At 54.6% G+C, this 14,214-nt stretch overlaps 1 protein-coding gene across 1 annotated transcript; it reads right to left on the reverse strand.

Annotated features, from left to right (window-relative positions):
- Positions 1-1,058: 1,058 nt before the first annotated feature.
- On the reverse strand, positions 1,059-10,285 carry DHRS11 (dehydrogenase/reductase 11). The gene is made up of 7 exons (XM_004706986.2): positions 9,985-10,285; positions 6,034-6,243; positions 3,383-3,477; positions 2,652-2,781; positions 2,011-2,103; positions 1,753-1,818; positions 1,059-1,636 (listed from the first exon to the last, which is right to left on the reverse strand). The coding sequence occupies exons 1-7, from the start codon at positions 10,129-10,131 to the stop codon at positions 1,595-1,597; spliced, it is 783 nt and encodes a 260-aa protein (XP_004707043.1). The 5' UTR covers positions 10,132-10,285; the 3' UTR covers positions 1,059-1,594.
- Between the last annotated feature and the right edge of the window lie 3,929 nt (positions 10,286-14,214).

The raw sequence follows: 14,214 nt of genomic DNA on the forward strand, positions 1-14,214 counted from the left end.
GCATCTGTGTGAGTCTGGGTTAACTAAAGAAACAAATCCAGGGAGACTCCTATGTGTATAAGAAAGAGCTTTATTTTTTTAAAAAAAAGGAAAAAAGCTTTATATAAAGAGCAATTGTACATTAAGAAAATACCCCAGCCCAGTCCAGATCAAGTCCATAAGTCCGATATTAGCCCATAGGTCCAATACCAATCTATAAAGTCCTCTTCAGATTCACAAAACACATGCAATGGCGCTGAATGCAGGAAGATCAAAGGCCAGTGGGCGGGAGGTCTGTGGATTCATCAGAGGTGTAAGCATCTCAGCGCTGGCAAGGGGTCTCCACATGGCTTCTCCAGCTCAAAGGCTCTGGCTGCCATCAGCCTGTCTCCATGTGTCTTGCCAACTGCAATGTCTCCCAGGGAGTGAGTGCGTCCTGCCTGCAGCGAGCTATATAGCTCCTTAGCGCCTCCAAATGAGGTCATCGAATTGCGATCTGATTGACAGGCCAAACTCCAGCCTTTCACTCTTAATCCTCAAATTGACAACAGAGTATGTAACTAGCACAGCATCCATGTCAGCACCAATGCTGGGAGACTGGCCTCCAGATGCCCTCCCCATGCCTTGTCAGACCAGCCCCACCAGCCACCATGACTCCAGCAACAACTTCCTGTCCTGCGGCCACTCTCTTCAGAAGTGACAGCTCTACTCCCGTCACACCCTGCTGACCAACCAGCTGATGCCCTTGGCACACAAGTAAAGGGTAGCTCCCCTTGCTCAGCATTCAGCCCCCATCTCACTCTGGCACCAGGTTCTGTGCAGTCCCTACAACACCGCATGCTCTTTCGGGCCTCCCAGCTGTGTGCCACGTCTGTCTGCTATTCTGGCTGGAAAACTCCTGCCTACTTTAAGACGCAGTCCCAGCCCACTTGTGCTGTTCACGGTGGTAACCCAACCTCCAGGAGTGCTGCCCCACAGCCACCCACCTGCTCTCTCACCTGAGAGGTGTCCTGAGACACAATCACCCTGGAGAAGGCGCAAGAATTGATAATTGAAAATCACTGGAAAGCCAATGTGGGTTGCTTGAAATCTGTCTTTTAATTTCATAGTGAAATGCACTGGGAGCTGGGCCCTGCTATTCTGATGCCATCATCCAAGGAATGGCCCCACCCAGGCTAAGAAGCCCAGATTGGGCTGGGGAGCTGGGAAGGGAGCAGGGACGCTGGGAGTGGAGGGAAGGAAGACTGGGGCCCAGGATAGCCATTGGGATGTCAGGTTACCCACCCCTGAGGGCAAGAGTTGGGGAATAAGATTGGCCTCCTCCTGACCCCTGCTCCTTTCCCAGGCAAAATGGAAGCAGGGTACTGGGGAGAGCAGGCACAGGCCAAGGATCCCAAGCAGGCGACTGGGAGCATGTGAAGGGGTGAACCAAGTTATCTTCTCTCCCAAGCTCACTTTTCACATTTGCTATGGCAACCAATTGATAATTTAACACCCCCCCACCCCCCAACATCTTTGCTAGCCCCTGGTGGGAATGAGGAAGGGAAGTGGAATCCAGGGGTCCAGAGGCAGGAGCCAAGCCATGGGGGCGCGGAGCAGAACTCCCCACAGGACACTAGGTCACCTGCTCCGTGGGCCTCAAATGGATGTCTCCGATCTGCAGAAGGCACAAGGCTTGAGGCACAAGCCAGGGCCCCACTTCCCCCGTCGGGCCGCCCTGCTCCCCCTCCTCTGGGATGGCAGGGCACCTCAGAGAGTCCAGGTCAGACTCACCTGGACGTGTGGGGGACTGCTGAGGACATAGATGACCGCCTCGGCCACATCCTCCGGTTTGAGGCACTGAGACACCGGGGACAACGGTTGGGGACAGAATGGACTCAAGCCCCGCCCCCCCAGCCCTCTCCAACATCCACATCCTCACACTAGCCCCCCAGAACAGGGTGGCTAGAAGGGTGGGGGTCTGGAGACCAGGGGTACCTCTGCCTACACTGAGACAGGAGTGGCTTTAGCCGGCCCAGCGGGAGGCCCCACCTTCATGTGTTCATAGGTGGCAGCTGCCTTCTCAGGGTCCTTGTCATGCAGCTTGAAGGCGAACTGTGTCTCCACCACCCCTGGAGAGATGCACTGGGCAACAGAGAGACCGGCTTGAGGGCTGAGCTCTGCCCCCACCAGAAGCCATGCAGCCTGGGAGGTCGGGACAAGAAGATGGAAGTCCCAGCTCCCTAGAGAAGGCCGCCCAGTGTCCAGCACCACCTCCTCCCTCCAAGGATCACAGTGACCCCTGCCATACCGCGAGTGCTAAGTGTTTTGCAAAGTGATAACCTGGACCTTCATTCCCGTCTCACCAAGGAGGAGAATCAGGCTTGGAGAGCTTGAGTGATTGAGTGCCCAAGGTCACGGTTGTGGCCTTCCGGAAGGAAGACGAGCCCAGAGAGGGCGCTCCAGCCTCCTCATGCCCCAGGCTCCTGTGATGCTCTGCCTTCCCTTTCCTCACCCCTCCCCTGGGTTTCTCTCAGCTTACCACCTCCCACCTCAAAGTGGGGCCAGGTCATCAGCTGGCTCCTGGGGAAGCAGAGTCTACGCCCAGCACACCCTGGCCTTGGGCTTCCTGGACAGTGTGGGAGGGGTCCGTTGCCCACCCCACCCCAACCAGGGCTAGGCCAGGCCCTCACTGTCGCTCGGATGTGGGTCTGGGCCTCCCGAAGCTCATGCCGCAGTCCCTCTGTCAGGGCAGTGACAGCGTACTTGGTCGCACTGTAGAAATGGATCACAGGCTGGGGTTGCACCTGGTGGCCAGACATGCTGATGGAGAGAAGAGGAGGAGGGCGGAGGGAGGTCGCTGGAGGCTGGCTGGTCACATGGCCCACCCCACCCAATCAGATCACGAACTCACTGCCCATATGGTGACAGGAATGCCTTCTAAAGGGGACCTCGGATTGACCATCTCCATGGCCCACAGGTCTAATTTGTTGGGTCGGCCAACTTCAGGCTCTTGACATGGTCCTGCTTTCCGGTCTCACAGGATGGCCAGGCCCCTCCATCCCACCTGTGTGTCCACTGGCCTGGTTCTAGTGGGAGAACACTCGGGCAGGGGAGGGGGCCACATCGCCACCATCAGACTAGACGCCCCTGATGGCAGAGTGTGCAGTCCTTCTTTCTACCACAAGGAGGCTTCAGCCCCGGCCGGTTCAGCCCCTGCAGGGGAACAGGTGAGCCCCAGGCTTCTGCAGCCAGGAGATGAGTGCCCATTTCCCGCTCCTGGGGGCAGTACGTGGCACGCGCAAACATCATTCTTGCGCCCATGCTGTTTTCCCTCGGATGAAATTTACGTTCCAAGAAGGTCAGGTGTTGTGCCGCCTCTGATCGCCTAGCGCAGAGCCCCCGGCCGGCCGCCCGCTCTCACCAATTGATGTTAATGATGTGTCCATCATCCACCTTCCGCTCCTTCATGGACTGGTAGGCTTCCCGTGTGCAGATGCTAAGGGCCAGCACATTCACCTGCGGGCCAGGGAGGGGCATGGGGTGTCTGGGCAGGTGAGGGAGCCCCAGCGCACCCTGGAATAGGCCGGGCACCTTGCCTGCCACTCAAATGACCCTCCCCCCAGGTGAGAGAAGAGGCAGCTCTTATTCCTAGCGGGGTCGGCGCCACCCTACATGTCTGCAAAAACATGGCGAAAACCCCTCACCCCACCCATAACCTGGACGACCGCAGGCTGGCTGCCATGTCTGCAAACAGTAGGCCATCTGCAGAGAAAACCACCTCCTCTCCCCTCTGATTCCTTCTTTCCTGGGGGGCACCGGCCTGCCCCTGCCTTTCCTAACCCCACCCACTGCTGTGGGTTCAGAGCGACCCTCTAAGGCAGAGTAGCACTGGCCCCTGTGGGTTTCAGAGACTAAATCTTTAGTCTCCTCGTTCTCCCTCAGAGTGGCGGGTGGGTTCACACAGGGAACCTTGCCCAAGTCCTTTCCTCAAGTCTCAAATCCCTCCAGAATGGCTGGGAAACCTCTCAAACACAGACGAGCTCTGCCCCATGGTAGTTCCCTACTCCTTCCTCCCCGCCCAGACACCTGCCTTTCACCTGTGTCTGCCTTTCACCTACAGTCAGACCAGGCCAGAAGGAAGACTCATTCCGAGAAAGAGCAGGGTCAGAGGAGCTCCCAAGGGCACAAGGGCTTGTGCCTTCCTGGGCCCTGCCCACCCCTCCTACTGGCTCTGGCAGAGTGACCCCAAACTGCCAGCCTTCAGGGAACAGAAAAGCCTAAAGCAAGGTATCTGCTGCCCCGCCCTCGTAGCACCCGCCAGGAGGAGCAGCAGAGATAAGCCCATCAGCAGGTCTTCCTCCTCCCTCCTCAGCCTGGGGACGGGAGATGCAAGGGAAGCAGCTGGCAGATTAGATGTTCCTCTTTATCAGGGCGGCAGGGACCCAGGCCTGGGGAACAGGGCACCCAGGGTGTGAACTGCTCGGCCTTCCAGAGGGGAGTGGCAGAGACAGCAGAGGGCAGCAGAGAGGCAGGGGCAGTGTTCTGGCCCTCAGCAATGTGGGGGGTTCCAGGGGCAGAGGGGGCTCAGCTCCTGAGGGCACAGGGAGCAGGTAAAACAGCCCCAAGGCCAAATAGGTGGACCTCCTCAGTCTGAGGTCAGGGCTGGGGGAGAAGGCGCTTCCTCAGAGCGCCCTCAGGGCATCAGAGGGTGTCTCAGCTGACAGGGACCTGAGGGATCTAAGGCTAAGTAAGTTAAAGCCCAGGCTCAGAGACACCCTCTCACCCCCACACCCCCAGCTGCAGGTGAGGCCCACTCTCTGACTTCCCAGAAGGCCTTCTGCAGGCAAGGCCCGTGCTGGCTTCTTCCCTGCCCAGGTCCCACGCCTGCTGTGGGTGCTAGCTCTGTCCCATCGGCCCCTGACTCATGGCCCCCAGGTCTCAGAGCAGAACTGCTCCAGAGGGTCATCTTGGCTGTAACCCCCAAAAGAGGAGCTTGCCAGGCTTGCCTTCCTCCGAGCCAATGAGCGGACTCAAAGTGCCACGCATTCGGCTAGTGGCTGGCTGCAAACCATGTGTGCCATCCCGGCTCCCTGCCCACTTCGACAACTACTTTGTGCTACTTCAACAGCTGGCACCTGTGGGAGACGAGCAGCACGGACCTGCGGCTTGGGGACTCTCCCACTCCCATCCTCTGCCATCACCCCTGAACACAGTCCAGAGGTGGCGCACACACCCCCGAAAAGCTGTGCTCCACCGGGGCCATCTTAGGACAGTGGGCAACATGTACAGGAAGGTTTCACTCACTCAATTCAATATCTGCTGAGTGCTTAAGGCAGAGGTTGCAGTAGAATAAAACAGACAAAAACCTTCCCCTCTGAGAGCTGGCATTTGAGTGTTACCTGTGGGTATTTGGTGGATACCCCAACACTCATCCAGACTCCCCATTAATCGTGAAGGAGCCACAGCATCTGGCCACATGGGCCCACGCTGGACTTCAGATGGTTTCGAAGGTTGGGGACTCTCCCTCTTGAAGCACATCCCCCTACCACCACCATCACCACCCCCGCCACCCCCGCAACTGACCTGGCCCCTGGGAACATTTGCGTTTAAGACTGCAGATATTGACGCTGTGGGTGTGTTCCTCCCAATAAACAGTGCTAAAACTGGACAGGAGAAGAGGGAGCAGGACAGCCCAGAATCTCTCCATCAACTCCAATCTCATCTCGGTCCCTTCTCATCCCACAAGACCATGTTCCCAAGCACCGCCAAGGAGCAGTCCTCTTGGGAGTCTTCTCTACCAACTCTTCCTCCAACAAGAGGCCATCGCAGCCCAGACATGAAGGACCACCCTGGGGGGCCCAGTGGAACCAAGGACAACCCCCAGAGCCCTTCGTCCACTCACCAGCCTGGGCCCACAGGAGGAAGCAGCCAGGACAGCGCGAGAGCCAGGGCAGCTCTGCTAGAACCCGGCAGTTCTCGCTCCCTAGGACGCCGATCCCCCCAGCAGCCCGCTGGTTCAGCACTCACCCCTGCTCCCAGCCCCCCAACCCCGCATCCAGCCTCTCGCCTCACATTGAACATGTCCTTCCAACCGCTGGTGCTGCCTGACAGTAGTGTGTCAGGCCGGGCCAGGCCCGCGTTGTTGATGCAGATGTCCACGCCGCCGTGCTGTGAGCGGATGGCCGAAAACATGGAGAGGATGTCCACCTCGTTGGCCAGGTTGCATCTGTAGGGGATCAAAGTCCCGGGGTAGCCTGCACTCTTACATTCGGCAGCCAGCTCCTATGAAACCCAATGGGGGTCTGACTGGGGTGAACTGTTCACCCCCACACCTCCCCACCCAGAGCGATGGAACCCCTCCCGTCAGTCACTACTCAGAGTCGGCCACTCCAAGAAGGGTACAAAGCCATGGATCCTTTACACGTGGCTTTCCTTGCCACAGTCTTTTCGCTGCCACCAAATAGCTAGTCTCACTCCCTGCCATCGAGTTGATGTCGACTCATGACGACCCTGAAGGGCACAGTGGAACTGCCCTGTGGATTTCCCAGACTACAACTGTTTACGGGAGTAGAAAGCCATAACTTTCTCCCGAAATAACTGAGTGAAACTCCGCAGATGAAGTGCCTGAGGCCCGCAAAGGGGCTTGGTTCTAGTGCTTGCTAACAAGACAAATAAAGTGGGAATGAGTTTGCAAAGAGGATGTATGGAACCCTAACAAGAGGATTAGTTCATTTTGCCATCCCACTAGGCTTAAAATGAGCTGTCTCAGAGGCAGACAGGGGAAACCCGACTATCACCAAGAGAGGGGAGTGGAGGGCATCCTTTGGGCCTGGACACCCTGTGCTGAGAACCTCCTAGACCCGGGAGATAGAGAGCTGTAACACCAGACAGAGACGGCACAAAATGGTGGCACAGGGTAGCAGAAAAAGAGTGGTGGCATCACCAGGAGGCCAGCGTGAGGCAGTACAATGAGCTTTCAACCATGGAGCCAGGTGGTTACAGTGGGCACGCCGCAGAGCAAAACAGGTGAGCACCTTCAGGAAGAGCGAGGTGCCTCTGGGCATTTGTTGGTGGAGCTAAAGAACTGGGGAACACTAGCCCAGGCAGGGCAGAGGCCAGGCTGACCTAAGAGGCCAGGGGCCAGGGAGAGGCCCTGGCACAGCTGAGAAGCTGTCTTAAGCAAAGAATTCTAGCTCATCTAGAATTGCAGAACCTGTGATGGCCCTACGAAGCCCCATAGCTATGAGTACAGTCTGTGCGTTCTTCGTGGCCACTGCCACAAATGATCAAACCCACCAGAGAAGGAGAGAGTGTTATGGGGGGGGAGACCTGTTGTCAGAATTGCTTAAAAGGCTCCAAAGTGCGAGGAGGGTGAGCGGGTGGGGGCGGTGTATGTCTGCCATCCCTCTGTCCACCTCCTCGTCTTGGGCTGTTGATGCTGATAAAGATTCTCCTCCCCTCTTGTATTAGAGGACTACAGCCCCTCACCATTTTATAAGACAGAAAGGCTGGGCCTTCAAGAGGGCTGAAGAAGGGGAGCAGGGACCCTAGGAATAGCGTGAGATCTCGCCTGCCTCTCCCTTGACAAGAACAGCTCTTCGGTCTATAGATAGGTGAGAAGCACCTCTCACCCCATGCTTCTTCCACCAGAACCAGGGGTCACTGAGCTGGTTAAGCCAGAGCCTCAAGTCTCATCCCCCATCACCTCACCTAATCTCTCCTGGAAGGGCCACCTGAAAGGAGGAGCACCGGCCTCCCCCCTCCCCCACCCCAGCACCAACTGCAGCCAGTTGGCTCTAGAGTTCTCACACATACTTCTCCATCGAGCCCAATGGTCCATTTCCCCTCTCCCTCCCTACAGCAAGGGTGGGAAATTCAGGACAGACTCTTTTTCGGTGGCCCCAAGAGCACCACCCTCCACCCCAGGGGAAACACCGACAGAGCAGAGCCAGGGAACAGTGGCCATGAGGGAGGTGCCATCCAGGAACAGGGAGAAAACAAGCTGTGTGGTCTTGGTGGCCAAAGGCTGGGCCTTGGAGCCTTGAGAAGGTTGCTGTGTCCCCGTGTATGTGTGAGGGGCGGGCCACCCTACAGGACGGTCAGCTGGGCCAGTTGTCCTGGCCTGGAGCCCCTTCCTCTCTGCATGCCGAGCGGGGGAATAAAGGGCTTGATCAAGTGAGGCAGGAGAGCCTTTTCTGCTTTTAACTTTCTGAGCGAGCAAAAGGTTTCATCCCCCAGGGCTCAGAGGCCCCCTCTCACCCAGTTTCACCCACTCGCTGCCACCTCAGGAGGAAGATAAAGCCCACGGGTAAGGCTGCCACCTCAGGAGGAAGATAAAGCCCACGGATAAGGTCAATGGATCACCTGGAGGGCAGAGTCCGCAACTTCCCCCTTCCTCCCTGACTCCAAGTTCCCCCTGGGAAAGTTGGATGGAGGGGCGAAGGAGATCAACCTCACCCACCGTCCCCGCCGCCTCACCTGTGCCACCTGGACCAACTCCCCACCACCCTCAAAATGACTTGAAATCCTTTTAACTCCCTCACAGCAGACACTCTGTAGTTTCTTGGGGCTGAGTGATCAGCCTGGGGGGGTCCTCTCGGGGTTCATGGAGCCCCTTTCCTTGCTGGGTTGGGGTAGGGAGTAGGAAGAGAAAGTAAGGGAGACTTTAAGATGAGGAGAACCAGTCCTCCAAACTTGCTCCCCTGCGCTCCAAAGCTGAGTATGGGAATGACCCGGAAGTCCTCAGAATAAGGGAGGGGGCAGGGCAAAGTGGGGCTAAGGTAGAGCCAGGTGACCTTGAGATTATCTGGAAAGCTATAAAGTGTACCTTTGGCCAGCAGCAAGGGAAAGGCAGGTCCTTCCTGTATACCTTCTCCCTCCATCTCCACCCAAGGCCTCATGTCCCTTTCTCTGCCTGGGGACTTTGAGCACTGGTGGAGATAAAGTCCTGACAGTCAGCACCATCTCACCAGGGGCAAATGCTGCAGCGGGAATGCCCGTTTTCTTCTCCCTGCTCGGACAGGGCCATCTTTCTTTGAGCTCTTGCTGCTCACAACCCTCAGGACTCCCAGCCCCATTTGAAAAGAAATCAGGAGTTCCATCTGCACACTGCTCTGCCCCCTGAGGTTCACATGCTTAAGGCCAAATTCCACTTCAGGCCCCGCTGAGAAAAACAAAACCAAGCCTTATTACTGATTGGATTCTAACTCACAGGGACAGCAAAGAACCGCTCTCTGGGGCTTCTGAGACTGTACTTCTTTATGGAAGCAGACAGCCTCATCTTTCTCCCTCGGAGCAACTGGTGGGCTTGAACCTCTGATTTTGCAGTTAACAGTCCAATATTTCATCAGTTGAGCCACCAAGGCTCCTTAGCCCCACTTACCGCAGCGAAATTTGAAAAAGCTTTCCTATGAATATTCCATTCATGCCTTGTTTCTATATGGTGTGGCTTAACCCTTCGACGTGGGGGTCAGGGCTGAACTTTTTCAGAAAAACTCCACTACCACCTTGAAAAGACCCAAAAGCCACTGTCATCGAGTTGGTTCCGACTCATGGCGACTCTGTGGTGGCATTATTAAAACCATCAGAACCTCCGGCTACTGCTCTTCTGGGGGGGCAGCCAGATTTTGCCTGATTTGATGGGTGAGGTCTAAGGAGCGCCGGAAGCAATCCACCAAGCCAAACTAAACCACTGAGGCCAGAAAGCTCGCTCGCTCTCCTGCTCCTCCGGGGCTGCCCCAGCCACCGCAGATCCCGGGCGGGCAGGGGTCGGGGAGAGAAATTCGGCAGTACCGGTCAGGGGAAAGAGCTCCTTAAAGACAACCCAGAAAGGAGCAAAGGTTAGAGTCCTCCCCTACTAGGCTTCCATCCCTCCTGCCCCAGAGCCTGCAAAGGGCCCTGGGGTGACAGGCTAGAAAGGGGCAGCAACCCCGCCTGGTCCCTGGGATCACCCCACCCCCACTCAGAGCCCTACCCCCCGCGGAAACGACTCTCGTAGCGTCCCCGTTCCCGACCAGGCCTTACCTCGATGTTGCCGACAGTGCGGGCGCAGCCCACCACCTTCAGTCCCTGTTGGACCAGGGCCCGGGCCACCGCCGCTCCTATGCCCCCGGAGGCGCCCGTCACCAGTGCCAGCCGGTCACGCCACCGCTCCATGCCGGCCCTGGCCATGGTACTAAGCCGCCCGCCCACCTTGATCGGTGAGCCAGGCACTGGGACCGGGGAGGCCCGCCCGAAGTTCGAGGGCCCTGATGGCGCTTTTGTCACTGCTGCTGCTCCAGGCCCCAACAACCCGGCCGGGTCCAGGTTGCTGTTGGACCTTCCCCCATCCCGGCCAGCCCCGGGCTGGGGCTCCACCCCGCGGCTGTCGGCGTCCAGCCACATCCCCCGACGGCCGCGGACGGCCACGCCCCTTCCGGCCCACGTGCCAGCCGAGCCACCCCCACCACCACCACCAGGAAACTGTGCCCTAGGTGGTGCCACGGTACCACGGTGCTATGTTGCTCCGCTTCCCCAGGAAGCTCTTCCCCATGGGTCACCGAGCTTCAGTAGGGGGCTTGCTCTAGTCCTAACGCTGCATAACCTGTCCTTCATGCTCAGTGCCCCTCCCCAGTTGCTTACCCTTCAAAGCAGCTTTCTACTCCCTTAGTTATAATCTCATAGACCCCCACGGACACTTCCACCCAGTCTTATGGGGTCTCTAGGAGTCAGAAAGAAAACCAAAATCCTCACAACTACGCCAGTGGGTAACATACTGTTGAACGGAGAAAAGATTGAAATTGTGAAGGATTTCGTCTTGCTTGGATCCACAATCAATGCTCACAGAAGCAGCAGTCAAGAGCTCAAAAGACGCATCGCACTGGGGAAGACCTGTTGACAAGCAAAGAGGTTCCTCTGAGGGCTAAGGTGCATGCACCTAACCTAAGCCACAGTGTTTTCAAGCAACTCATGCTGCATGTGGAAGTCGGGACCCTGACTGTCAGCCCAAAGAATCGATGCATTCGAATTACTGAAAGCACTGCACCACGGGCGGCCACCAGAACAATGCTGTCTTGGAAGTACTGCCGGGATGCTTCGAGGCAAGGATGGCAAGGCTTCCTCATACGTCCTTTGTACTTTGGACGCGTCATCAAAGACCAGTTCCTAGAGACAGGCATATTTGGTAAAGTAGCAGTGCAGCGAAAAAGAGGAAGACTTTTTAGACAAGACAGATTGGCAGTGGGTGTATGGATGGGCTCAAACATCTCTCTCGTGAGGATGGCACAGGGCTGGACAGTGACTTATTATTGTACATGGACGCTGAGTTGGAAACTAACTCAGTAACACCTAACAGCATGTCAGAATTGACTCATGGTAGAGGAAATATCCTTAGGACATGGGGCCCTGGTGCAGTGAGTTAGATGGGCTTCTAACCTCAAGGTCAGCAGTTCAAAACCACCACTCTTCAGGAGAAAGTTGAGAATTTCTACTTCCAGTTAGTCAGGGAAACCTACAGGGGCAGTTCTACTGGGTCACCATGGAGAAGCCCTGGTGGCCATATGGGTTAGGTGTAGGTCTTCTAACTGTAATGTACGCAGTTCAAACCCATCAGCTGTTCCCAAGGGCTGTCTGTCCAACAATGACTTATGGTGAGTTTGGTTTCTTACTGGGGCTAAGGAGCAGCCTGCTCCTTGTTAACCCTTGTTGGGTTAAACACTGGGTTGCTAACTGCACGATCGGTGGCTTAACCCCACTAGCCCCTCTGAAAAAGATGAGTATATCTACTCTAGTCAAGATTTAAGCTCAGAAATGCTAAGGAGCAGTTTTTAAAGGGTGGCTGTGAGTTGGAATGAGCCAGATGGGATTGGGTTTGAGGAGAGAGGTACCCTTCAACACCCTCCCTCAACCTGAAGGCCTCATCCCAGATAAGCCTCTGCCAATACTGGGTGGGTTTTGTCTATCTCCCCAAAAGTCCCTGCGCCCTACCTGACATCCCACTATTTTAGCCAAGGGGAATAGAATGATTACTAATGGAAACGTTGCCATGTGCATGTGTACTGGGAGACTTCCTAAAGGGCTTGACTGGCCCTGCCTCCCCCACACCGTAAGAGAAAATGTATCACCACGCACACCAAATATGCAAGCAGTAGTTAAGTCTGGTTTCTTTTGAGCACTGTGACAGACACTATGAAGTACTTGACATATAAGGGTCTTTCAAATAGTGGGAAAATGGAATTAAAAACTATTTTCCTCGGAATTTTTGGAAACCTCTTTGTATACTAATTCATGTAATCTACACAATTACCCTGAGATGGATACTATGAACTTTAAAGGTATGCCTCGTGGAACAGAGTGGTAAAACAGGGTTGGGGGAGCAACAAGTTGTCTGGGGCAAGGGGTATGTATGCTCCCACATCGCCTTCAAAATCCCAATAGCCCCAAAAGGAGCAACTCAGAAAGAGAACGGGATTATGAATGTCACCGAACTGCAGATAGAAATGGTTATGTACTATGCTGTGTACATCACCAAAACTGAGGGGGGAACCACACTCACACATTGGCCCTTCTGCTTCTTCTAAGGTTGGTACCGAGTTCAGAGTGGAACCCACTTTGCTGTTGAACCACTCAGATGCCATCAGAGTGCTAGAAACTGCCTCTCTTCTGTATTAGCAGATCCTTGCAAAGAGAAGGCCCCTTCCTTCTCAGTATCCGCTGGAATCCCTCCCGGGAAGGTAGTAGTAGTGCACATGGTTAATTCCAAAAGCATTCATTTTCCTATCCTATGTTGGGGCCAAGAACAACATTGAATTAAAAACCAGAAGCAGGCCTTACTTTTAGAGGTTCTCAAGAGAACACCTGGCTGTAAAGAGTGGTGGAGAGGGAATTTGGCTTTCAGTCAAGGAGTACAGGAGTTTAATTTTTTTTATGGATTCCAGGATGAATCAAACGAATGACTGGAAATGACTCATCTTACTTCCACTCCAATCCCTTATACACTAGATTTGACAACTAAGGATGTGAAAGAACTGCCACCAAATATAAAATTTCAATCTCATTAAGCTTCTGTTTCAAACTTGAAATCAGACTAGCCATCTAATTAAGCAGCTTCAAGCCTCTAAAACTCCTCCATCCCCACTGTGCAACAGTCCCACTGCTGTCTGCTGCTCTCCAAGTGTTATCAACACGCAGGAACAAAGCTCCAGGCACATGTTTACCGAGCCTTCCAATGGCAGCCAAATGCTACCCCTTGAGGAACCACTTTCCTTCAGTACTCAGTCAGCCTGTGACAGCTGCAAGCTGGAATGCCACACTGACTTTATTGTCGGAAACCAGATAAGGAGCGCGCGCACGCACACACTCTAGAATTCAACCTTGCAAGTCTGGCTAGATCAGAGGATGTACACTGGTACAAATAGGAACTGAAAATCCAGGGAATCCAGGACGGATGAGCCCTACAGGACCAGTGGTCTGAGTGGCAATACTAGGAGGGTAGAGGGAGAGTGGGTAGGAAAGAGGGAACCAATTACAAGGAACTACATGTGACCTTCTCCCTGGGGGGCAGACAACAGAAAAGTGGGTGAAGGGAGACATCGGAGAGGGCAAGATATGACAAAATAACAATTTATAAACTATCAAGGGCTCATGAGGGAAGGGGAGCAGGAAGGGGGGGGAAATGAGGACCTAATGCCCGGGGTTTAAGTGGAGAGGAAATGTTTTGAGAATGATGAAGGCAATGAATGTACAAATGTGCTTTACACAATTGATGTGTGTATGGATTCTGGTAAGTTGTATGAGCCCCTGATAAAATGATTAAAAAAAAAAAAAGGCGCACACACTCTTCTGCAGATCACAGTAGGGTTAGCAATCAGCGCTGCCTTCTGATTCCAGTTTTAAATGCCGAGTAATTATCAGGCAGCCACTGGTTGAAAACCTGCCAATTTTGGTTTTCACTTTTCTGGGTCAATATGAACCTGCGAATTGAAGATGTGGTGTATTATGCGGAGAGACCTTGGTGGAGCAGTGATTAACGCTTGCCTAGCAACAGAAATATTAGCACTTTAAACCCAGCCACTCCACTCAAGGAAGCTGTGGCAGACTGCTTCCTTAAAGACTTCCGGAAAGGCGATGGGGCAGTTCCATATAGGGTCTGTTCTATAGGGTCACTTAAGACCCCAAAGCAATGAGTTTCTGTGTTACCCCAGAGAGGTTTTTAACAATAGTACAATCTCTAGAGAAATTAAGTTGCTACCCAGTATTTGAAAGTATTGCAGTGAA

Source organism: Echinops telfairi, unplaced genomic scaffold (genome assembly GCF_000313985.2).
Source record: "Echinops telfairi isolate 266 unplaced genomic scaffold, ASM31398v2 ScPeMD7_7458;HRSCAF=8496, whole genome shotgun sequence".
NCBI classification, from domain to species: Eukaryota; Metazoa; Chordata; class Mammalia; order Afrosoricida; family Tenrecidae; genus Echinops; species Echinops telfairi.